The sequence below is a fragment of the Dipodomys ordii genome, unplaced genomic scaffold (genome assembly GCF_000151885.1).
Source record: "Dipodomys ordii isolate 6190 unplaced genomic scaffold, Dord_2.0 Scaffold62, whole genome shotgun sequence".
Taxonomy (NCBI): Eukaryota; Metazoa; Chordata; class Mammalia; order Rodentia; family Heteromyidae; genus Dipodomys; species Dipodomys ordii.
This window is the reverse complement of record NW_012267278.1, coordinates 7,816,822-7,841,079: the sequence shown is the minus strand read 5'-3', so window position 1 is coordinate 7,841,079 and position 24,258 is coordinate 7,816,822. Positions and strand designations below refer to the sequence as shown.

Genomic DNA, 24,258 nt, shown 5'->3' with positions numbered 1-24,258 from the left:
GTTGTAAAGTTCATTTTTCAACACAGTATCTTGTGTATTTCATTGTTACAATGGGTCAACCTGTATCCCTATTTAGGCATTTTGTTTTTTCCTTTCCCCTCTCCAAATTAGAGAAGTGTATATACAAGATGCAGGGTACCAACATCAAATACAGTGAAAACAGGGGTTATACTGTAGGGGAGTAAGCCAGGCCCAAAGAAACACAGGTCCCAGGGTTTCCCTTATTTGCAATAACTAGTATATGTCTGGGACAAGCAGAAAAAGTAAAAAGCTATGTATATGACCAGATAAGATGATGTTAAATGAAATGAACCCCAAGATAGGGACACAAGTGGTTTTTTGTTTTTGCTATTGTTTCTAACATATTTATAATGTACTATGTGATTTTTTTTTGTTTCGTTATATGTTCCTCCCTCATGGTTACCCCTGTTTTCACTGTATTTGATGTCAGTGAGTGCCCTGCATCTTGTATATACACTTAAATGGAAGTTTTAATTAAAGAAAAACAAGCGTTTTTCAAAGTTCTAAAATATTGCCTTTTAACAGAACATCAAGAAGATATTTTTGTCTATATGGCTATTTCTTCTGACAGTAAACTTTAGAATTATATAATCTATCTTGTAAAAGGAAACTTTACATTCAAACCTCAATAAAATCCTAATTGCTGCTAGACCTGAATGTCCCTAGTGAACTACAAAGTGAACCCTATCTCCTATTATATTTATACAAATTCTTAACAAGCTAGGTAGTTCAACTTAATTCAATAAGCAATAAGGAACCAATGAAAGTATATGAGCAAGGGAATAATACAATCAGAGTAGCATGACAGAAAATTTACAAAGGAGACTAATCTCTCCCCATATCTAAAATTAAAGATATACTATCCATACTGAGAAAGTTAAGGAATAATAAAAAGGAAAATTAAATTTAAGATTATATTTAATATAATTGGCTTTAATTTTTATTAAACTTTTATTTTCCTAGAGCATGTTTAGAACAAATATTTAAGAGTTATTAAAAATGAACAGTTGTAAAAAGTATGAAGAGCAGGAAATTCAAACTTCAATAATAAAAGTTGAATATATATCTATTTCCATGTTTGCGATTATTTCTGTTTTCTGTTCTATATGGTACAATCTCAAAAGCTATAACAGCAGCAGTCTATTAACTTGTGAGAATATATGAGAATGAACAAGGGCAAGGTAAAAAGTCAGTAAACACAGCTTCAGTTCTACCAAAATTAAATGGAATTAGGGATATACTAGAAGAGAATAATGAGCAAGCACAAGACTCCATTTATAAAAGCTTACTAATTCTAAGAACAAGTACTCTGCCCTCAGAGAGTCAACAAACACTAACAAACTGGATATAATATATCTAACAAAATACAAATGGGGGGCACAGACATTAATCAACTTTTTAAAAATAAGTAAACAAAATGTTCACAAAACAAGACCACACTAAAACTACCGGCACGACTGTGTTTACTGCAGCATTATTTACCATAGCTAAGATATGGAACCAACCCAGATGCCCCTCAGTAGATGAATGGATCAAGAAAATGTGGTATATATACACAATGGAATTCTATGCCTCCATCAGAAAGAATGACATTGCCCCATTTGTTAGGAAATGGAAAGACTTGGAAAAAATTATATTAAGTGAAGTAAGCCAGGCCCAAAGAAACATAGGTCCCACGGTTTCCCTTATTGGCAATAACTAGTATATGTCTGAGTCAAGCAGAAAAGGTCAGATAAGTTGATGTTAGGGAAATGAACCCTAACATATGTATTCAAATGTTTTTTTCTTTCATGCGATTGTTTCTAACACATTTATAAGATGATTTCTTTGTTGCTTTGTATGTCCCTCCCCCACGGTATAACCGCTGCTTTCCCTGTATTTGATGTTGGTATAATTTGTGGAGGAGAAGGGAAAAAAACAAATGGTTTAACTAGGGATACAGGTGAACCCATTGCAACAGTGAGATGTAAAGTCCTTATGTCGATAAATGAACTTTACAACTTTGGTGGGAGGTGGGGGGAGGTTCAGCTGAGGTGAGGGGGTAGTATGGGAAGGGATGAGAAGGGGAAACAAAGAGGAGACAACAATGCTTGATAAGAAATGTACTTGTTATCTTGCCCATGTAATTGTAACTCCTTTGTACTCTCACAAAAAAAAAGGAAAAAGGAGGAGTGATTTTTCTTATAATAAAAAAAGATAAAAAAGAAAGATTTTGGTAAATTTTGCTTTCTGTATTTGTAAAATACAGATATAGGGCTTTTGTGAGGTTAAAAGAAGGAAACATATATTCATTTAGCAGATGTGCAGGATCCTGCCTGGCAACCAGTGTCATTTTTTCATACAGATAATCTGCCATTCTCTTTTGTAACATTCAGCAATCAAAATTTTATTTTATAGTGACCAAGATTTACAGGTCTATTATAGGTCTACATAAGAATCAAAAGAAGGGCTGGGAAGGTGGCTCAGTGGTAGAGTGCTTGCCTTGCATGCATGAGGTCCTGGGTTCAATTCTTTGGCACTATATAAGCAGAAAAAGCTGGAAGTGGCGCTATGGCTCAAGTGATAGAGCGTTATCCTTGAGCTGAAGAGCTGAGGGACAATGCCTAGGGCCAGAGTTCAGGCCCCACGACCAACCCCTACCCTACCCCCCCAAAAAAAAGAATCAAAAGAAAAGACTTTGGGCACAAAGGATTCTTTTATTAATATAAATGTGAGTGTTGCAGGACACTATATAGGCAAGAGAAATATAAAGTATACACAGAGTCTCAAATAGGTTTTCAATAATAAGTAAGATCTGGACAAATGTCAATAGATAAAGGAAAATAATATGAAAAGAAAAAAATGTATGAGGAAACTTACTCAATAACAATGTTCATTTCAGAAAAATGTTATTTTACTAATTAATGTAATTTCAGAAAAAGCAAAAAGTTTTAAATTCCTGTACATATATTGTGAGCTCAGTTGATACGGAAAGCTCTAAGTCAGCCTTGTATTACCATCAGTTATATAAAAATCATTGTGAGATCTGCTGAATGTTTGCCTGCCCTTAATTTTGTAAAATTATGCCTCCCACAAAACAAATGGTGCCCCAAAGCAAGGCAAAAGTTAATGTGCTTAATTTAAATGATAAAGTGAAAATTTCAGATTTGTTGAAAAGGCAGCATATGTTTAGCAATAGTTGGGAGATTTTATGGGGAAAATGAATCAAGCATCTGCAGAGCAGCACTGACTACTATAGATTCTGAGCATCTGTGATTTTTCTTCAATGGAGGGTTCACTGGAACCATGTGTCTACAGATAATGGTGTATCTACAGTACAAGGTAAGGAGCTTCTCTCTATAGTTCTGGTCTCAATATATTTTGGCTGTGGAATTCTTTGCACATTTTTTTAAGCAATATAAGAATACAAAGCTCTCACTCCCTATGTACTATCTGGAAAAGCTCCATTACATATTCGTATAAAAGCCCTACTGTATTCTTGTAAGAGAACTGAAAGAAAATAATACGATAACATTCTTATAAGAAAGCAGTTTTAAATGTTGTAGAACCCTTTGAATTCATTTAAGGAAATTCTGGACATATTAGACCACATTTCAAGAGCTGCAACTATAGACCAATGAAAACAACAAATTGATAGTATGTTTTCTTTTTTCCTTTTTCAATTAGTGTCTTAATGTTGTTCCGGAAGAATAAGTAGGGGGATGCAACAGAACAATGGACATGGAACAGAAGGGACAGAATGTTCATGCTATATTAACTTACTATTCTAGAGTGGTTTCAAATTTATGAAATTTTATTTTGAATATTTTGTTAAGTGCCAATTTTAATTTAATACATATTCCCCACTCCTACCGCCCCCCGTCCCACCCCCTGCCCGGTGTCCAGTACTGAAGCTTGAACTCAGAGCCAGGTGCTTTTCCTGAGATTTTAGTCACTCAAAACTAGGCTCTACCACTAAAGCCACAGCTCCACTTCCAGCTGTCTTGGTGGTTAATTGGAGATAAAGAGTCTCATGGATTTTTCTGCCCAGACTAGCACTTTAAGAAGTTAACAAAAGAAAAGAAAGGGGCATTTTACACTTAATTACAGTAAATATAACTATTGATTTTTGAGAAAAACAAATTCAGAATAAGATTCTATGAAGACCTGGTGAGAAAAGATGCATTGGCAGTAGGTTTTAAAGGACAGTTATATTTTAAAATACACTTCCTGAATACACTTGTAAAAGAAAAAAAAATGAATGCTTCTAGATTATAGTACTTATAAATCCACTAATAGCAGAAGAACAAAGTGATGGTATGAACCTCTATTCATAGAACTTTAATTTCTCCCTAATCTTTTTGTTATATTAAAAATAAATCCTGCAATGAACATGCTTATATATGTAAATCCTATGATCTGATTTTTTTTCAAGAAGGCCTATAAAAGGAAAATTTGAGAATAACTAGTAAAATTAATGTAAGCATGTGGGTTATAAGACACTATTCCTATTAACTCTAAAATATATTTAATTGAAACCTTTCTTTGCATCTTCATCATGTTTCAGATAACTTGACATAATTAAACAATGCTATTCTCCTGCCAAAACCTGTGTAACTGTGCTTGTCCTATGCCAGCTCTGGCTGCTACTATCACAAAACACCATGGCACAGTAGGCTTAAATAAGACATATATTTCTCACAGATAGAGGCTGAGAAATATAGAATCACAGTGCAAACATTCAGTGTATCATGCCTTTTGGCTTTCTTGCTTCTACATAGCCACATTCTTACTATATGCTGACAAGGACATTTTCTCAGTGGTGGGATGAACTGGAAATGGAGACAAAGAAGTAATGGAGAAAGGAAGAGAGAAAGACATAGAAAGGGCAAGAGGGAGGAACATATCATCTGCTTTTTCTAAAAGTAATTAATTCTATCACAAAGATCTCATCCTTCTGATCTAATCTAAAATTACCATTAAAAATCACACTTCCAAATAATATTATATTGTGGGTTAGGGTTTCAACACATGAATTGTGGGGAGGGGGTTATCAACATTCAGCCTGTGTGACTTTATTTTGGAAAAGAGCCCTTGTATTTAAATTATGGTAAGGTTTTAAATTAGGTTAAGGCTCCTATGCTAATCATCTAATGACTACTAATCTTAGAAGAAAAGCATAAAGGGAAATAAAGATAGACAGACACACACACATGGTCAAGCTAATTTGTTGTAAAGGAATTGTTAGAAAAGCAGGGATTGCAGTGAAGGGTATAGACATCATCCTTAGTAGCCAAGAAACAAGGAGATTTCCAGAAGAAATACAATGTCAATATCACAACTGCAGAATTCTAAACTCCAAACCTGTAACATTTAAGACATTGTTTTAAGATATCAAGTTTGTGGGGTTTTTCCTAGTCAGACCTAGAAAAGCAGTTCACTAGCCACTTACCTTTAAGTCAGTGGTCATACTTTACTACAAAGTTGTATCATATTTTCTACACCAAATTCTAATGAATTATTCCATTAATATTTGTTCACCACTACTTAGTTTCTAAATATCACCTTACTTACATATTGCTTCCATTAATTGATAATAATTTGATTGTAGTGCTAACATACTTTTTCCTACTTAGTTATAATGTAAGATCTCTGAAGGCAGGAATTATATGTGTCTCTATTGTTATTCATTTTATCTAGTATATAGTGCCAAATACAGTACATAATTTTTTAAGTTCTCAGTTGATAAAGAATTATTTAAACCTTTTATTTATTTCTTCTTTCTGTTAAAATATTCTTATACAGTAGTTTAGGATATTAGTGGAATTATTTCAAGATCTACATATTATCTACTCCTAAAATTCAACTACTATCTTTATTCCTATTCCCTCTGTTTTAAAACAATATTAACTGTAAACAGAGTTTAAATGTATGCTTGAATCCTAAAATTATTCAAAATCAGTAAAGCATCACAGAAATCTGAAAAGATAACATAAAAGAAAGTACCAGCAGAGAGGTAATATAGTTACAAATAAAAAAGGAAATTATATTATGCTTGTATATGATACTTTCACAAGATATAAAATCTAGTAATTTTCATAATTACTTATAAAAAGCCAAAATATTCAATAAAAAATACATGAATTACATACCTGAGTTCGTAAAATTTCATTTTTTGACAATTGCATATCACCAGTTAATTCTTTTACCATGATGCCCAGTGGTTCTAGACGTTTGCTGAAGTAATTTGTCATTTCAGCTGCCAAGGCTTTCATTGGAGCAACATATACAATCTGTGCCAAAGGAATACTGGCTTGATGAATGAGCAAACACTACAATGTCATTTGTTTCAAAGTAGCCAATAAAAGTCATAACTGGTTGTAAAATACGTTTCTAGATATTTTCTGTGAATAATGTTAATGATACATGAACAGTACTTATCTTCTTGGGTAAGTGTATAACTATTCAAAGGACAACTGAATTTGTTTACACAAACTTATCACTGTGAGTTACTTCATAGTTAACTGGATTCCAAACCTTTTTTTGTGGGCGACAGGATTTTCACAGCAAATAGGGACTGCCTCAATAGTAATAAAGCAGCTCATTACTTACATGACTTATATGAAGTACAATAAATCAATAGCTTAGAAACTTCCAGATTTCATGTAACTACAAGTTCATTTTAACTTTTACATTTTAAGAAGTTGTCTTACATTCTGGTATTTTCCCACCTTAAATTCATTTTTCTTGATAACACCTTGTTGGAAATGTTGGCGAATTTCATGCAACACTGTCAACATTGCAATGTTGGTCTTCCCAGCTCCAGTAGGGGCACAAATCAGCATGTTCTCGTTGGTGTTGTAGGCAGTTTCAAAAACTATTGACTGGATTCTATTGAGTCTCTTCATTCCTTTAAAAGCTAACTGTCCAATCTAAAGAAAGAAAATAACAATTCATTATAAATTAAATTGATGTGAGGGACTCATACAAAAACACGGAATATGGGGCTGGAAAGGTGGCTCAGTGGTAGAGCGCTTGCCTTGCATGCCTGAGGCCCTGCGTTCGATTCCTCAGCACCACATAAGCAAAAAGAAAAAAGCCGGAAGTGGCACTGTGGCTCAAGTGGTAGAGCACTAGCCTTGAGTTGAAGAGCTGAGGGACAGCGCCCAGGCCCAGAGTTCAGGCCCCATGGAAAAAAAAAAGCACAAAAAAAAACACAGAATATGAACATTAACTCTCTTCCATTAATAAAGAGACTAATCTGTCCTGTCTGTCAATGTGTCAAATATTTTAACTTAAGTATGTGCAGCTGAAAAACAACTACAACTCTGGCCTGATTCTAATGCATCTGAAAATTATGACTAAGGGTGAAAAGTGTAAGATTATATAAGCATCTTCATATGTAATTCTTATGTACAAAACAATGATAAATTTAATATATGAAAATAAAACAGAAATCTTTTAAAAATTAAATCCACTCGCTAATTTCATAATGACATTCTAGATTATTTGGAGTAGAGATGATGTCCTAGTTTATTTACACCAAAGGCAACTAGGAAAAACAAAAAAGATGGTGGTGTGTGCTTCTAATCCTAGCACTCAGAAGGGCAAGGCAGGAAGATTCCAAGTTTAAGGCCAGCTGAGACTACATAAGGATACCCTCTCTCAAAATAAGAACAACAAACTTTCTAGATATAAATCAACATTTTGAAAAAATTGTCAATACCTTAACAGATAAAAAACTTTATAACCCAACAGGAGGGATGACATATACAGAATACACTTTAGAATACACATGTCATTTTCAGAGTATTTCTTATTTAACTCTCACAACAATCTTATGGTATACTATTGTGTTTTATCTCCCTTTTTGGAGGAGGGGCCCAAGGGATCAAATTAAGGTCCTTAGGCATTTTAGACAGGAACTAAACAGTTAAAGAGACTCAACATATGATCCAGCCAAAGATCCAAAAGAAAAATAAGTGTAAATATATACAAAAACTTTTATACAAATGTTCACAGCAGCTATACTGTGAGAAATAGGAATAAAATGTCTATCCACAAAAAATGGAGAAACAAAATATATAATAATACAATGGAACATTATGCAGTAAAAAGAAATTAATTATTGAAACATTTGTCAACATTATATCCCCTATGAAGACTAAAGTAGAATATACACTGTATAGCTGCATTAGTTTACAGATGTAGAATAGGAAAAGATGTCAAATTATGTGATGCACAGGATTGAGGACTAGTAGGATAAGGGAAGAATAGAAGAGATTGCAAAAGGTCAAAAAGGGCCTTCTGGGAAATAATCGTTGTATGGTCAGTAGGTTACCTGTAGGGATGGTTTCTCATATTAAAGTTATCAAATCATCACCTTAAATACACACATTAATTGTATGAAAATTACACCTTAAAATTTTTCACTTTTTTTCTTGTTGGCACTCATCATGGGCTTCATACTCAGCTTGCTTGCTGAATTTAAAGCCACTAGACAAACAACCCTAATTATACATTATCATTGCAACCTCCAACCATAAAAACTGAAACAATTTCTTTATATTTGGCCCACTGGATTGAAACCAAAGACTCTGTTTTATTACTCTTTGTATTGCCCCAGAACCTACTCAATTGTCAGGAACATAATAGAGTACTAAATAAATTTTTATTGAATGATTTTATGCTCACTACTTGCAAAAAGAATTGTAATTAAATGAGAGGGAAAATCTTAAATAGATATGTACCTCATATATAATATACTCCTTAAACCAATAAATTCAATCTAAATATATGATAGGGGAAAAAAATCTACATTCAGCTTTCTTTTTGCTTGTTTTGTAAACAGCTACATCTTTTAACAAAAAAATGCATGCTAGAATGAAACTACATATATATATATTAACATACATGCATATATGTATATATATATAGCTTTCAATTTGGAAATAGTGTTGACACTTTTGTTATAATCCTGGTTTTCTTTAAAAATACAGTCCAGGGATGGGAAGATGGCAGTGGTAGAGTGCTTGCCTTGCATGCATGACGCCCTGGGTTTAGCACCACGTAAGCAGAAAAAGCTGGAAGTGGCACTGTGGCTCAAGTGGTAGGGTGCTATCCTTGAGCTGAAGAGCTGAGGAACAGCGCCCAGACCCAGAGTTCAGGCCCCATGACACACACACACACACACACACACACACTCCAATGGCAAATGGGATTTTGAGGTATATTTTACTTCCAATAAGAAAAATTATGTTTTTGTTTTCAAGGGTTTTCTAGTGGTTTATTGGAGGTAAGAGTCTCACGGACTTTCCTGCCAGGGCTGACTTTGAACTGTGATCCTCAGATCTCAGCCTCCTGAGTAGTTAGGATTACAGGCGTGTGCCACCAGCACCTGGCTGAATATATCTTTAAATGCTACAAAAGTTTATAACTTACTTCAGCCCATGTTCTGTATCACTGCCCTTAAAATTACTTTTTTTTTAAATGTTGAATTTAGGAAAATGAGTGGAAAGAAATTCACCAATAAATTTGTTATTAAAACTGTAAATACTGTGCTAAGATCCCAACTGAAACTCAAAAGCAGTATTTGAAAAGATCACTAGAGGGCTCAGTAACCTTGAAATTGCATTTGTAAGTTATTGCAAGATGAGATAATTAAGATGAAATAAATTAAGACGAAAGGTTTTTTTTTTTTCTTTTTTGGCCTGTGCTGAGTATCAAAACGATGGGCTTGATTATGACAAGCAAGTTCACAACCACTGAGTTATATCTCTTAGCCCCTTGTTTTTCTAAGATAAGGTTCACTATGGAGTTTAACTAGCATTGAACTTAAAACCGTCTGCCTCTGCTTTCTCATTGCTGGATTCTTGGTGTGTCACCAAGTCTAGCCAAAAGGAATTTCTCTTATTTGACTAAATTAAAGAAACAAAAAGCTTAAAGATGAAGAAAAAAGGAAGTGGATATTTGGCTTAAATGTCAAGCAAGAGGACCTGAGTTCAAACTCCAGTACTGGCATAAACAAACAAATAAGACAAAGGTAACTATATCAAAATTCTATTTTAAAAATTATATAGTAATTATAATTGTTTTTAAATTTTCTATACATTTACTAATGTTTAATGCAGTTAACAATCATTGCTTCTATATATTTAATATTCTTCTAGCTTATAAGAAATACATTACTGAATATAGTTAAACTAATTTTCTTAGCAGACTATGTTTGCTTTAAAACACTGTGCTAAACCAGAGGGCACTACCCTTCTACATTCATAGTAAACTTGTGTAAATTATCTCTTGCAAACACTAAAGAGAGAAGGCCATTGGACTCTGACATAGTATGTTTTGTACCCAAATCCACCAACCTCAGCCAGAGAGCCCACCAAGTACACTACTTCTAAACCCATTTATAAACAGTCCAGGGAACATCTTCAAGAAAAGATTATTTTCTAAAATAAGCAAATAAATAAACATCTAGCTTAAGAAGTAGAGTCGTCTATATCAAAAAGTGTATTAATCTCAACACAGAAGCATAAGAACTATATATGAAAAAAACCCACAAAGTAACATGACCACTACAAAGGTCCCTAACCTATAATAAACGATTTTGAAGTGGATGAACTGATGAATAAAACAGTTAAAAAGAACTGTTTTTAAAAAACTTTAATAAATTCCAAAATAATAGATACACAAATGAATATAATGCAAAAAGGAAAATAAAAGATTTAAAAAGTAAAAAAAAGACAATGCAATATATGAATGACAAATTCAGTAAAGAGAAAAGATTGTTAGTATATTATATCTATATATAAAAATGAAACAAAATTATTTAAAAAGAGGAAACAAAGCGTGAATTTAACCAACATATAAGATACACATGCTGTAAATATCACAGTGAAACTCCTTTTAATAATCACTTATGCCAATGGAAATCTTTAATAAAAGAGAAATTATGAAAAAGAAGAAAATACTTTGGAAATGAAAATTGATGAACTTAAAATTTTCAGTGGAAAGCCTCTCTCATTAATAGATAAGATCAAGAAATAGTATAAGAGCTTGAAAACAAACTGATGGACCATTATATTTAGGGTGCCAAACCCTAACTTAGCCAAAATAAGCAAAAGAAGGCGAAGAAAAGATTAACTTAACCAAAGTGAGTCAAAGGGAATATTACAGAGATACAACCAAAATACAGTAGAACATTAAGGGATAATTTTGAAAACTTGCATTATAATAAATTAGAAAATTTATAAGAAACGTGTTCTATCAAAACTGAATCTGGACGATATTTTAAAAAGAAAAATTTGAGGAACTCAATACCAATAGAAAAATTGAATCAATAACAAAAAAGTCTCCCAATATACCAAACTATTTTATTAAAACTGGAATAAAGGAATTTTAAGTTTATTTTCTAAGTAAAGATGTTACATTATAGATATTGCAAAAACTGTAATAAGCACTTAGTAATCAGTCCCACAAAATGGCTTTCTGCTTAGATAACAAGATTTATTATAGCCAGTCCCTGGTGGCTCATGCATGTAACCCTAGCTACTCAGGAGGCTGAGATCTGAGTATCATAGTCTGAAGCAACCTGGGCAGGAAAGTCCATGAGACTATTATCTCTAATTAACTATCAGAAAATTGGAAATGGTGCTGGAGCTCAAACTGGTAGAATGCTAGCCTTGAGAAAAAAGCTCAAGGATGGCATTCAAGCATGGAGTTCAAGTCCAACTGACAAAAATTTAAAAAAAATTTACATTAACTATAAAAGCAAATAAAGTGTAAAAAAGACCTATTTTTATTTTCTTATTATATTCAACATTAATTTCTTTTAGATATAAATATCTAATTTTTAATACTATAAAGTACCTGGATCACTCTCTTGTCCATTACAGTATAAACCTGTATATTTATTTATACTTACTTATTTTTGTGGAATGTAAGTCTTTTATTAAAACAGTTTAAAATGAGTACTGTGAAAAAGTTTTAAACATCACAGTATGCCATATCGCTACATAGTAGTGGGGCCTGAACAGTTAAGTGCAAGCAGAACCTAACAGAGCAAGCATTCCTCTCTGCCAAGGTCCATCAGATGACATCTGATGCAGCAGATCTCATCTCTTGAGTATTTCTTTCTTTCTGATGCCTTTGGTCTGGAGTTAATTTTTCCAGCTTCAGCTCACAGCTTGTTTTGAGACATTTCTTGTGTGAGGGCAGCACACTGCCTGTTCTGCTTCAGAATATTCAGTACCCCCCAGTATTTTTAAAAGAAGTAATTCTTAGTGTGATTTGCTTTGGAATCGATAGAGAAGTAAGTATATGCAGCCAGCGAAGATGCAAAATGTATTGACTGATACTATCTTTCTCATTTGCTCTGTCTCCTGAAATACATTGCAAAAGAACTGCACTTTATTAATTGGCCATGAATGACTGTGCAGGGACACTGTCATTTCCTCTTAACTAAAAAACTATGTGTTTTTAATTTTTCATAACAATAATTCATTTTGAACCAGATAATCTGGGTAGAGAAAATTAAAACAGCAGCAAAATATCTCATGAGATTAATCTATTATCAAACCTTTGAAAACAGTGAAAAGATAAAATTTTACAAACATGAAATTATTTTCTGAACTGTGCCGAATTTTACAACATATAAAGGAAGCAATAAGAAATTTCTGCTAAAACTATTAGAAATTGCAATGCATTTATCATAAACTTTTATGTGCTTAACTGAATTATCATATTTAAAATACTAACAAAATACTCAATACACCTAACCTATGTCAATTTCTCAAAATTCTTCATATAGAAACAGTCTATTGAAGAAGCATAGTAAAACAAAAAAAGTCTAGCTAAATAAATAAAGGCCTTTTCAATAAACTCTGGTCCCAGGTGATACAATAATAAATAGGACAGCTATTTCAGTGCTTGAAAAATAAAATCCAAAAGGGGAAAAAGTATTACATGAAAAACCCTCAACAAGAACTTAAATTATAATGAGATTTGGAAAGATTAAGCTCATTTTCAAAGACTAAAGATGACTTCAATATTTCCAGGGGAAGAACAGTTTCAGATGAATGAAATCAGAGGTCTCAAGGGGAGAATTTTTTCATATACTATTTGTTTTAATATTTTTAATTTATTTATTGTTATTGTAAAGTGTTGATGTACAAAGAGGTTATGATTATGTGAGTCAGAGAAAGAGTAAATTTCTTTTTGAAAAATGTCACCCCTTCTCCCACCACTTTCCCAGTTTTTCTCTCCCATTCAGACCCAAAGTTATACAGTTCATTTTCAACATAGGGTCTAACAAATAACATTACTGCATTTAAATGTAAACTCTTTGTTCCACCATTTCTGTGCCCCACCCCAAATTGCCAAAGATAGATAAATGAACAAACAAGACAAAAGGAAATGAAACCAAAAACAGATTTTTTAAAAAGTCAAATAAAACTGTGTGTGGCTCCCAATCAAAACAATCTCCATGGATAATTTTTCTTAGCTTTTCCATCAGTACATTCTTAGTAACAATTTAACATGTCAGATGTTACTCTGAAATATCTTCACGTAAGGGCTGTGCCAAAAGTGATATTCAACATTCAGAAGATAGAGTAAACAACAGTTTGATTGACTGGGTTTTTTTGCTTTTTTTTTCTATTAGAATGATCATGAATGAGGGATAGCTTCACAGTATCAGGATTATCTGGTAAACTCAGTCTAATAGAAGAAATAAACTTGAAGAAAAACAATCTAGGTATTTTCTAGGCAGTTAAATTTTTTTCCTAAGAGAGATGTACTCGTGTGTGTGTGAGTGTGTGTGTGTGTGTGTGTGTGTATGTGTGTAAGAGAAAGAGAGAGAGAGAGCAAGAGAGAGAGAGAGATATCTACCTTTAGGATGACATTAAAGTGTTGTAGTTAAAATTATTTGTATTAAAAACAACCTGGTTGGCCCAAATTGTGGAATCTAAACTTCTGATAAACAGCTGTTGCTTCTAATAATGACAATGAAATGTAAGCAAAAGAGTCTCTGTCAAGTTTTGTTTAGAGCCACATGGAAATGTCATTTTTGGTTTCTTGGCTGGTATTTGTGATAATAATTGGTTTTGCTTTGGTTTTAACCTTTAATTTGCATTTACTAGCTTGTTCAAAACCTTCAAAAATGGCAAAGAATTTGGCATCAATATGGTCAAATCTATAAAATATAAAATGTTACAGATGTTGGGCGATGAAATGGTTCATTAATTTAAAACATTATAATATATCAGTTTTCCAAAATACTTTGTTTTCCAAAAATAATTAACTAAAGCAAAAGCATAATTTTAAACAGGTATTTCCTCAGCAGAAATATTTCACTATTAAAGAATCTTCAATAGAACTGTCAAAGACAATGAACTATTTCCACTAGTGAAAACAAAAGAGAAATGTAAGTTTTAAGATACAAATTTCAACCAGAGGGAAATATCAAAATGTATGTATTATACATTTATACAGAAAAGGAAAGTAAAAAGCATCAAAATATATCCTGACATAGAACCCTGTACATCAACCCATCTATGATAGAATAATAGCATAAACAAAATGACTTGTGAACATCCTGAAGGTCTTGGTCAATATAAATGAGAAAAAATAAAATATGTGATAATTAATAGACAGAAAATATACTGGGCATGATGGCTCAAGCACATAATCCTACCTACTTCAGAGGTAGAGTTCAGAGGATTGAAATTCAAGGTTAGGTCAGACATAAAGTTCATAATATTCCATCTCAATAAATGGTTGGACATACACCTAGCTTAGTGACAAAAGGGAATACAAACAGGAAGATCATATTCTATGCTGGCCTGAGATAAAGCAAGACCCAGTCTTGAAAATAGTCAATGCAACAAAGAAATTGGCAGAGTGGTAGAGTGCCTGTCTGTTTAAACAAGTGTGAGAACTTGAGTTCAAACCTGTTCAAACTTTAGTACTGGGAGGAAAAAAAGCAGGAGAAGAGTAGAAAACACAACGGTTATAATTCATAGGTGATATGGCTATATAATCAGAAAATACAAAAGACCCTAATATCAAACTCACCAGCAGTAATAAGATTAAGTTTAGCAAAGCAGCTTGATATAAGATTGATATATCGAAAGTATGTTTATAAACCAGCTAAAAGCCAAACCTACAATTTAAAATCTAGGCTCAGTAAACTATATATACTTCAGAAAATCCTAACAGAAAAAAACATAAAATACTTATTCAGAAACTGCAAGCTTATGAAAATATTTTGTAATACCCAGATAAATGAAACATTCTTCATAATAGCTAACTTGATAGCATAAGTTAAATTTTTCCCACACTAATTCAGAATATTCAATCCACCTTTAATAAAAAAGAATTAGATTTTCTGTGGAAATTACAAAGTTATTCTAAAATTTATATATACATATGAGGTGTAAAACTGACCAAGATTAACTACAAGTCATGTTAAGAAGACTGATTCAGTGCCCAAGCCCTGATTTCAAACCCCAGGATTGCCGCCATCCTCCCACCCCCCACCAACACACACACAAAAACAAAAGAATCAAGAAATACTGCTGACTGTCTATATAGAAATAAAATCATTTATCTTACATCATATTTAAACACTAGCTACTTATGGTTTAGAACTACAAATGACCAAATATTTGAGTGGTAAGCAAACCCTAAGGTGACCACAAATTATCCCAAATCCTGCCTCCTGCTTCATGACCTTTAACTCCTTCCCTTTGAGTAAGGTAAGATCTATGGTTTGTTTGATACCAACAGAATAAGGAAAAGGTTGTCACCCCATGGTTATTGTATGTTACATAAGACTACTTCTTATAGAACTTACTTCTGACAAGCAACTCATACCTTCTTTATATCTGCAAGGAATAACTGAAAACAGAATTGAAAAAGTATAAATAACAAAAGAAAACACAGATTTAAGTAAACATGTATAAAGTTAATAAAATAAGTACAAAAATATGCGGAACATTACAAGCACCAGAAAATCACAGAAAGATACAATTTGGTAGTCTAACCACATTCATCTAAATTGCAATGAAAATATCTGCAAAATATTCCATTAACAATTCTACATATTTCTGGGCACTGGTGGCTCACACCTGTAATGCTAGCTACTCAGAAGGCTGAGAACAATGTTAGAGAAAATGGTAATGATCATGTACAAGGCAAAACTTTCTTATATATGACAAAAAAGAAGAATCAAAATTTTAAAGTTTATGAAATGGACTTCTGCTAAAGATGTGTATTGTGAAATGAAAATTAAGTCACTGGTGGGAGGAAAAACTACAAATGTGAATACAGACTATATTCAAAGTATATAAAGAATTCTCAAAATGGTAAAAAAAATGCTCATCCATTTGAGTACTACAAATTGTTAATCAAAAGAAACAATTACAAGAGTCAAGAGACAACAGTATAGGAGAAATTCTTTACCAACTATTTAGTGAATAAAAGATTAATATACGGATAAAAAGTCAAAAAACAAATGGCAAAAGAACAAGTAATCTTATCAAATTAGCAAATGAACAGCTAGTTCTCAGAAAAATTAATATGGAAACAAATGTATTGACTGTATCTTGCTAAAGTGAAAATGCAAATAAAAATTACAATTAATATTCCCTTTCTCCCCAGTCAGATTGGCAACCCTGAAGCAAATAAACAACAACAAAAGAATAGGTGATATCCAGTAAAAACACTGTGGTGATGATGTAAGCTAGTACAACCACTATGGAAATCAAAAGAGAAATACCTCAAAAACATGAAAATACACCTACCTTGATTCCACCATACTACATTTGGGCACATTTCCAAAGATGTATGAAACAATATAGAAGAGATAGTTGTATATGCCCATTTACTGTGAACAGAGGCACATAATAAATACGAATACAGAATAAATTCTCAAACTCTAGTTAAAAAAAACAAGGCTATGGATATGGCTCAAGTAGAAGAGCGAAAGCTAAACATGAGGCCCTGCATTCAAACTCCAGTGCCACCAAGAACAAAAAAGAAGGGTCAGATTTAGTAAGAAAAAATGATATGCTTATTTCTTGGGCTAATAGAAATGTGAAGACAAAACATTAAAAAGAAGAAATCATAAAAGTTATGTAATAAAACATGATATTGTATGATGGCTTAAGAGTTCATTACAATCCTTTAAAAATGACTCCTTCATATATTCCAAATTTTACAAATTTACATAGTATACTTCTTTTTGTACAACTCAAAACTAGCTGAGAATATAAAACAAAGCAATTTTTGTTTACTTGGTTAATGTGTACCATTAATTAAATTTAAACCTGTCCTCACTAAACCACTTATATTCAGTTTATATAAGTAGATTAATGTAATAAAAGGTACCTAATAAAAAGAATACGACTAGGTAAATAAATAGGAGCTCCTTAGCTTTGTCTTTGCTTTCTAACTTAAATATTTAACTTAAATATTTTAATGTATACCAAATTAATTCTATTCCTCAGTGATTCCTTGCAGAAAGATTTAAAGTATGGCCAGATTAAACAGCAAAACCCATCTACCAATGTGGAAAAAGTAACTGAAGAAACAGTTTTTTTTTTTTTGTTGCTGCTTCTTTATGTTTTTGTTTTTTTTTTGTCGGTCGTGGGGCCTGAACTCAGGGCCCGGGCTCTGTCCCTCGCTCTACCACTTGAGCAACAGTGCCACTTCCAGCTTTTTCTACTTATGTGGTGCTGAGGAATTGAACACAGGGCCTCATGCATTCAAGACAAGCACTCTACCACTGAGCTACCTTCCCAGCCCCTACAGGAACAGTTTTCATAAGAACTCTTTGGGCAGGAAATTTACTGGGCACTGCACTATTCCCAAGCTTCTTTTTGCTCAGAGCTAGCACTCTACCACTTGAGCCACAGCAACACTTCCAGCATTTCCTGTTTATATGTTACTGAGGAATCAAACCCAGGACTTCATGCATGCTAGGCAAGCACTCTACCACTAAGCCATATTCCCAGCCCGCTATTAATTATATTTCTATATGGTAATTCATATAAACACCAAAATGTCCAAAGAGGAAAGTAAATCCAAGAGGCATTTTATGTAACATGATCCACCTTAAGAAATGTATAAATGGTAAAGCTTAGAATTTAACATCAGTCCCAACTGGACAGCAAGTTCCTTAAGGGAAGGATTACAGTCATAAACCTCCACACCTCTTAGTACATTGTCTTGCATCAATCCTGAGCTTATAAAATGACTACTGATGCCTGATTACCAATCCACAAACATTTCCAGAGTTCAATGATAAGGAAATATATAGCAACAAAGCATCTTGAATATTTCTGCTTATTGTAGTATGCCTATGTAACCACAACAGATATACTGGAAGATATATATTGGGATAAATAACTTCAAAACCAATGTGAAATTCCCTGGAGTTAAATTCAGAGTTCTGAATTCACTTATGTTCTAAAATTATCATTCTAGGACAGCTTAATATATCTTTAAGCTTTTAACCTTCTCTGTTGTAATTTCCTGCTATAAAATCAATAAAGTGCAGGTTGTAAAGAAAGTTATTTTGTACTATTACTTTACTGCTAGCTAAGCAGATGTTAGTCAAAACCCTCTCTGCAGCTTAGTGAGAATTTGTCAGAGCAGCTGGTGCCCTTTTCCTAGTTAGCTGTTTACAAGTGTTCCCAATGGACATTGCAGTACTGCCATCCTGGAAAAATTTGGGACACACTAGACTAATTCTTATTTTGAGGAAGGACAATAGATGGCATTTACTTTCAAAAAAGACGTAGATATTTTATACTTTGAACTATATAGCTTCCTTTCAAAACAAGTAAACATTACTCTTTATATAATTTAAACAATTGCTGGGAACTGAAAATGACTAACATCTCTTATTTATAACTTGGTAGGAAAGCTATTTGGAAAATCATTTTGTATATGTTAAACATCCATTAAGTCCAAAAGAAAATATAGTATCAACAATTCTTTTCATATGTAAGATCGAATGCATTAAAATCAACAGGTACTTTGAATTACATGTTCTTGTAGTTTCATATAGTGATACTTTACATAATACTTTAACATGAAAAATGATAGCCATCCTGACAGGAACCAAGTTTTTATAATACAAATTAACCTCAAAGATTGTACATGGAAAGGCAACATATAATATATATGTATATTTATATATTTATATATGCCAGATCTATACTACCAATTTTGTACCCAATGCATTATACAGTGTACTGCTGCGAAATATTCAACATTAGTAGTCCAACACTGCTACAAGCTCACAGAAGTCAGTGTATTTAACAATAACATCATTCTCATCTTCGTTTTATAGGTAATAACAGTACCTTCTTTTCTTTCTGGGAAACTCTTCTTTGTCTCTCAGTGGCTCATGGGAACAAGTAACAATGGGGATACATTGTGATTAGTAAGAATCCCACACTTTTATCACAGGGAAAAGGAACTGGTTCAGAAATCCCTGATAACCTAAGTCAGGTAAATCCAACTTCATCACAGTTTTTTGTTTTGTTTTGGTTTGGATTTTTTTCCTGACAGAACTTAAAGAAAAACTCTTATTTTGGGGATCAGAGGAGGAAGAAATAGCTGCTGAAACAGCTAGAATATACTTCTCCCTGGTTATACAGAAAAAAGTCTTTAGTAGAACTCAGGAAATAAAGTGAATCAGAGAAATATAAAGGGAGTTGGCTAAGAAAAGGAAAGGAAATAAAAACAGCAGAGAAAGAAGATAAAAGCAGGGAAAAGCTGGGTACAGGTAGTTAGTTCATGCCTATAATTCTAGTTACTCAGGGGGCTGAGGACTGAGAATTGCAGTTCAAAGCCAACCCAGGCAGACAAATTTGAGAGACAATTATCTCCAGTTAATCATTAAAAAGCCAGGATAGAAGGCATGGGTCAAGTGATAGAATACCAGCCAGGAGTGAAAAAAGCCAAGTGAGAACCACACACTCATTCATACAAAAAAAGAAAACTCAAGGAAAATAAATGACAACGTTTGAACAAATAGGTAACTTTACTCTGTAATCTAGTTAGAAATGGCAATAATTTTTTTTTTGTTTTGTCTCTGATTGCCATAACTTCCAAATGAGCAACTTAAAAACAATTATAGAAACTCATCTAACATTTTAAAAAATTATTCCTTCCCTAAGAAAGTACAAAATCCATTGGACAACATATTGTACATCATTTTAGAATTTAAAAGTTTTTTTTGGAGGTATGACTTTTTTATTATTGTGAAAATACTATACAGAGGGGTTACAATTAAAAATTCTTAATTTTGATTTTTCTTTTTTTTTTTTTGGTCAGTCACAGGGCTTGAAGTCAAGGCCCATGTTCCTGAGATTTTTCAAAGCTCAAGGTTAGTCGCTCTCTATCACTTTCAGGCACAGCTCCACTTCTGGTTTTCTGGTGGTTAATTGGAGAGAAGAGTCTCATGGACTTTCCAGCCCAGACTGGTTTCAAATAGTGAACCTTAGTTTTCAGCCACCTGAGTAGCTAGGTGTGAGCCACCAGTTCCTGGCTTAAAATTCTTAATTTTTGCTGGGCACCAGTAATTTATGCCTGTAATCCTAGCTACTCAGGAGGCTGAGATCTGAGGATCGCAGGTCAAAGCCAGCCTGGGCAGTTCGTGAGACTCTTATCTCCAATAAACCACTCAGAAAACCAGAAGTGGCACAGTGGCTCAATGGCAGAGCACTAGCCTTGACCTGAAGAGCTGAGGGACAGCGTTCAGGCCCAGAGTTCAAGCCCCATGACTGACAAAAAAAAAATCTTTATTTTTAAGTAGAAGTGCAAGAGTACATTTTAAAAATAAGACAAATATATTTAAAAAGGATTAAGTGATAAAATTAAAGTAGAAACACATATGCAAAAACACAAATGTTAGATGTATGAAGGAATATATTTTGTAAAAATTCAAACTCCAGCAAAGTACCTTTTTGTAACCAATAGCTTAAACTTCATTCTTTGTACAATCAGTCAACTACTTTTAAAAATAATTTTTCAACACAAATCCATTTATAATACATAGCATGCTACAAAAATATCAACTGTACAAAAAGCTGCTCACCTCATCTAAGTCTTGGATGTAAACTGGCTTTTCCTCAAAGCCAATTGGCATAGGTTCACTGTAGGGAATTCGTACTTCTTCATAAAGCTTGTTATTCTCTCTTTGGATTCCTTCTGGTAAAATCATCTACAACCATGAAAAACAAACACCAGTACTAATAAAAATCCAAACTGCTCTGGTGAATAATTTTGCATAAAGACAGCGACAAAGACTGAGAATAGTACTGGCTTTATGATATAGCACTAGCAAATAAATTTATCTTAAGGAAAACAAAAAGAATTAAATAAAAATAAGCAGACTTAAAACACCCATGCAAGCCATTCATGTATAAGTATCTCATGTGATATACATGCCATGGGATGCTGTAAATCTTAAAATATACATTAATTCCATGGTTTGTCTAAAGGTAAATGTACTCACATAACTAGGAAAATGTGTAATACATAGTATAAAGTTGAGCAGAATTGTGATACAATAGATAAAATCCAAAACTACAAATTGTCACAATAAAGAGAAATTAACAAGTGTGTCAGAATACGTACTACTTAAGCTATACTGCAGTATTTTATTTTCCATACCATTTTAAATACAATTTAAATTCAATTTAAAATGGCAAAGAGACAACTAGAACTATATGCACTATATTAAAAAACCAGGGACACCGTAATTTTTCAGAGAAGACCTATTCTGACCTGTAAGCAGTAATTATACACCAATGACAAACCTTTGCACCAGCAATGAATGCTGACGTTTTCCTGGCTTCTGCCTGGGAATCATAAACATGGGGATAACGCAGTTTTTCAATATCCGTATCTCTCTGCCTACTCAGAATCGGAACACTCCTGGCATTCAGAAGTGCCTGCTCTCTGTAAACACAAATAACAGGCCAAATTTCACATTTTTATTTTAGAAAGAAAAGCATTTATTAAATTAGTATAATTATTTCAGATATTCTTCCCAAATAAAAAGGAAATTATAATATAAAATATATATATAAATATATAATATAAAAATATATATATAATATAAAAAATAAAATAAAATAAAAAGGTATCATTCAGAATATTGAGAGGTAAACAAATAGGATTCAGCACATTTAGATACTATATTTAGACAAGCTTTAACAACTTTGGCTTAGTGTTTTTTTTTTTTTTTTTGGTCGGTCGTGAGGCCTGAACTCTGGGCCTGGGTGCTGTCCCTCAGCTCTTCAACTCAAGGCTAGCACTCTACCACTTGATCCATGGTGCCACTTCCAGCTTTTTTCTTTTTGCTTATGTGGTGCTGAGGAATAGAACCCAGGGACTCAGGCATGCAAGGCAAGCGCTCTACCACTGAGCCACCTTCCCAACCCTGGCTTAGTATTCTTTATAATTTCATTTTGTTATAATCCAAAGATGTTTAAGAGGATATGAGTGTTTTATTAATGTTTCAATAATTAAAGAATCAAGTAAAATGATCATTTTAGTGAAAGGATCTATTTATATCACTTTCTTACCTTTCAGTTTAAACAGTAACATAGATTTAAAAAAGAAAGAAATTAATCTAAGAAAGAAAATAAAAGTTTTCATTGGCTTTATAAACTTTATATTATCTAACTAAATGGTGTGTGTACAGCATCTAAAATTAGCTTATGTCTAATATCTAAATTATTTATACACATGCAATATTTTAATTAATTAGATGATTGTTTTCTATCCCAGAAAAACAGCTTTTCATACAACAAAATTCTATCCTTATAAGAAAACACGTCTGTGAGAATTGCTAAAACCAAATTAAAAAATGACGTGTAAAAGTAGCAATTACAAGAAGTACATTTTCAATTTCCAAATTTCGTTACCTGTGTATCCGCAATTCCTTGGGATCAAAAGACAAAAGTCCTTCTCCAGAAACTTCTCCATCTTCTCCAGCCTTTTTCTCTCTTCTGGCAATTCTTTTCTCCTCACGGCGATACTGTTTCATTAACTGCTTTTCTTGTTCAGATTGAATAGTGACTTGACAACCATAGTTAGGTTTAGTGTTCTCTCCTAAAAATTTTTTGCAATTGTCTACAAAGCAAATGTAATAAATAGAATGAATTATAATCCCAGACACAATTTAATCTTCATGAAAAACGTTTTCTTATCTACTAAAACATAAAACAGCACAATGCACATGCGCTAATAGTTCACATTTTATATCTATCTATATATATATATATATTTTTTTTTTTTGGTGCCCGTTTGGGGGCATGAACTCAGGCCTCAGTGCTATCCTTTGAGCATTTTTGCTCAAGGCTAATACTCTACCACAGCTCTTCTTCAGCTTTTTGTGAGTAATTCATTAGAGATAAGAGCTTCATGGACTTTCTAACCTGGGCTGGCTTTGAACCACCATCTTCAGATTTCAGCTTCAAGAATAGCTAGGATTACAGGTGAATGCCACTGGCTCCTATTACATATTTTATGAGCAGGTACTACAACCACAATATATAACATGGTAGCTTAAGAAAAGTCAGTATTTCCTTCCCACAAATTCAATATTCACTGCTATTAACACATGTATCAGGATTGCAGAAAGTACTAAATGTAAAGGAATGATTGTTCTGTAAGACTGTGATTTTAAAGAAGAAAATGATAGGATATGGTTAATAACTTTCCAACTAACTTTAAAAAAAAGTGATCATGTGGGAGAATTCTGACGTACCATTAAACCTACAACTCCATCAAAATACAAAGGGAACAAACAGTGACGAAGTTTAAAGACTCTTCTTCAGTATTTCCTTACGACTCAAAAAATTTTAAGAGAAACAATTTTTCAAGAGATATCCGTTGAAAACATTACTACAAAACATTTTAAATATACTAGCTGTTATTCTTGATTACATTTCTCAGAAAGTATTAAAAATATGCAAATACTGCAAATTTTCTAAATAGTAGAAAAATGACTATACATCATTGAGTAAAAATAGTAAAAGCAATTGAGCATTTCAGGACACACTAGTGTTTAAAATATATTTTTGAATTTAAATTTAATATGATTTTTATTAAACACTGTGATGTTTCTCAGACATAATCCTGACAGAATTTATGACATAAACATAATAAAACATAATGAGCAGGAAGACAACTAACTCATCTAAAACTTCCATAAAAGATGTGAAGTTGGAC

General features: G+C 32.8%; 1 protein-coding gene across 1 annotated transcript in view; it reads right to left on the bottom strand.

Annotated features, from left to right (window-relative positions):
- The window catches only part of Ascc3 (activating signal cointegrator 1 complex subunit 3), a 233,091-nt gene that overhangs the window by 177,115 nt on the left and 31,718 nt on the right, over positions 1-24,258 (bottom strand). Inside the window, exons 6-10 of the mRNA XM_013022420.1 lie at positions 22,950-23,157; positions 21,837-21,978; positions 21,113-21,238; positions 6,732-6,932; positions 6,153-6,293 (exon numbers count right to left, since the gene is read on the bottom strand). Coding sequence (XP_012877874.1) covers positions 6,153-6,293; positions 6,732-6,932; positions 21,113-21,238; positions 21,837-21,978; positions 22,950-23,157 — 818 coding nt within the window. The remainder of the gene's footprint in view (positions 1-6,152; positions 6,294-6,731; positions 6,933-21,112; positions 21,239-21,836; positions 21,979-22,949; positions 23,158-24,258) is intronic.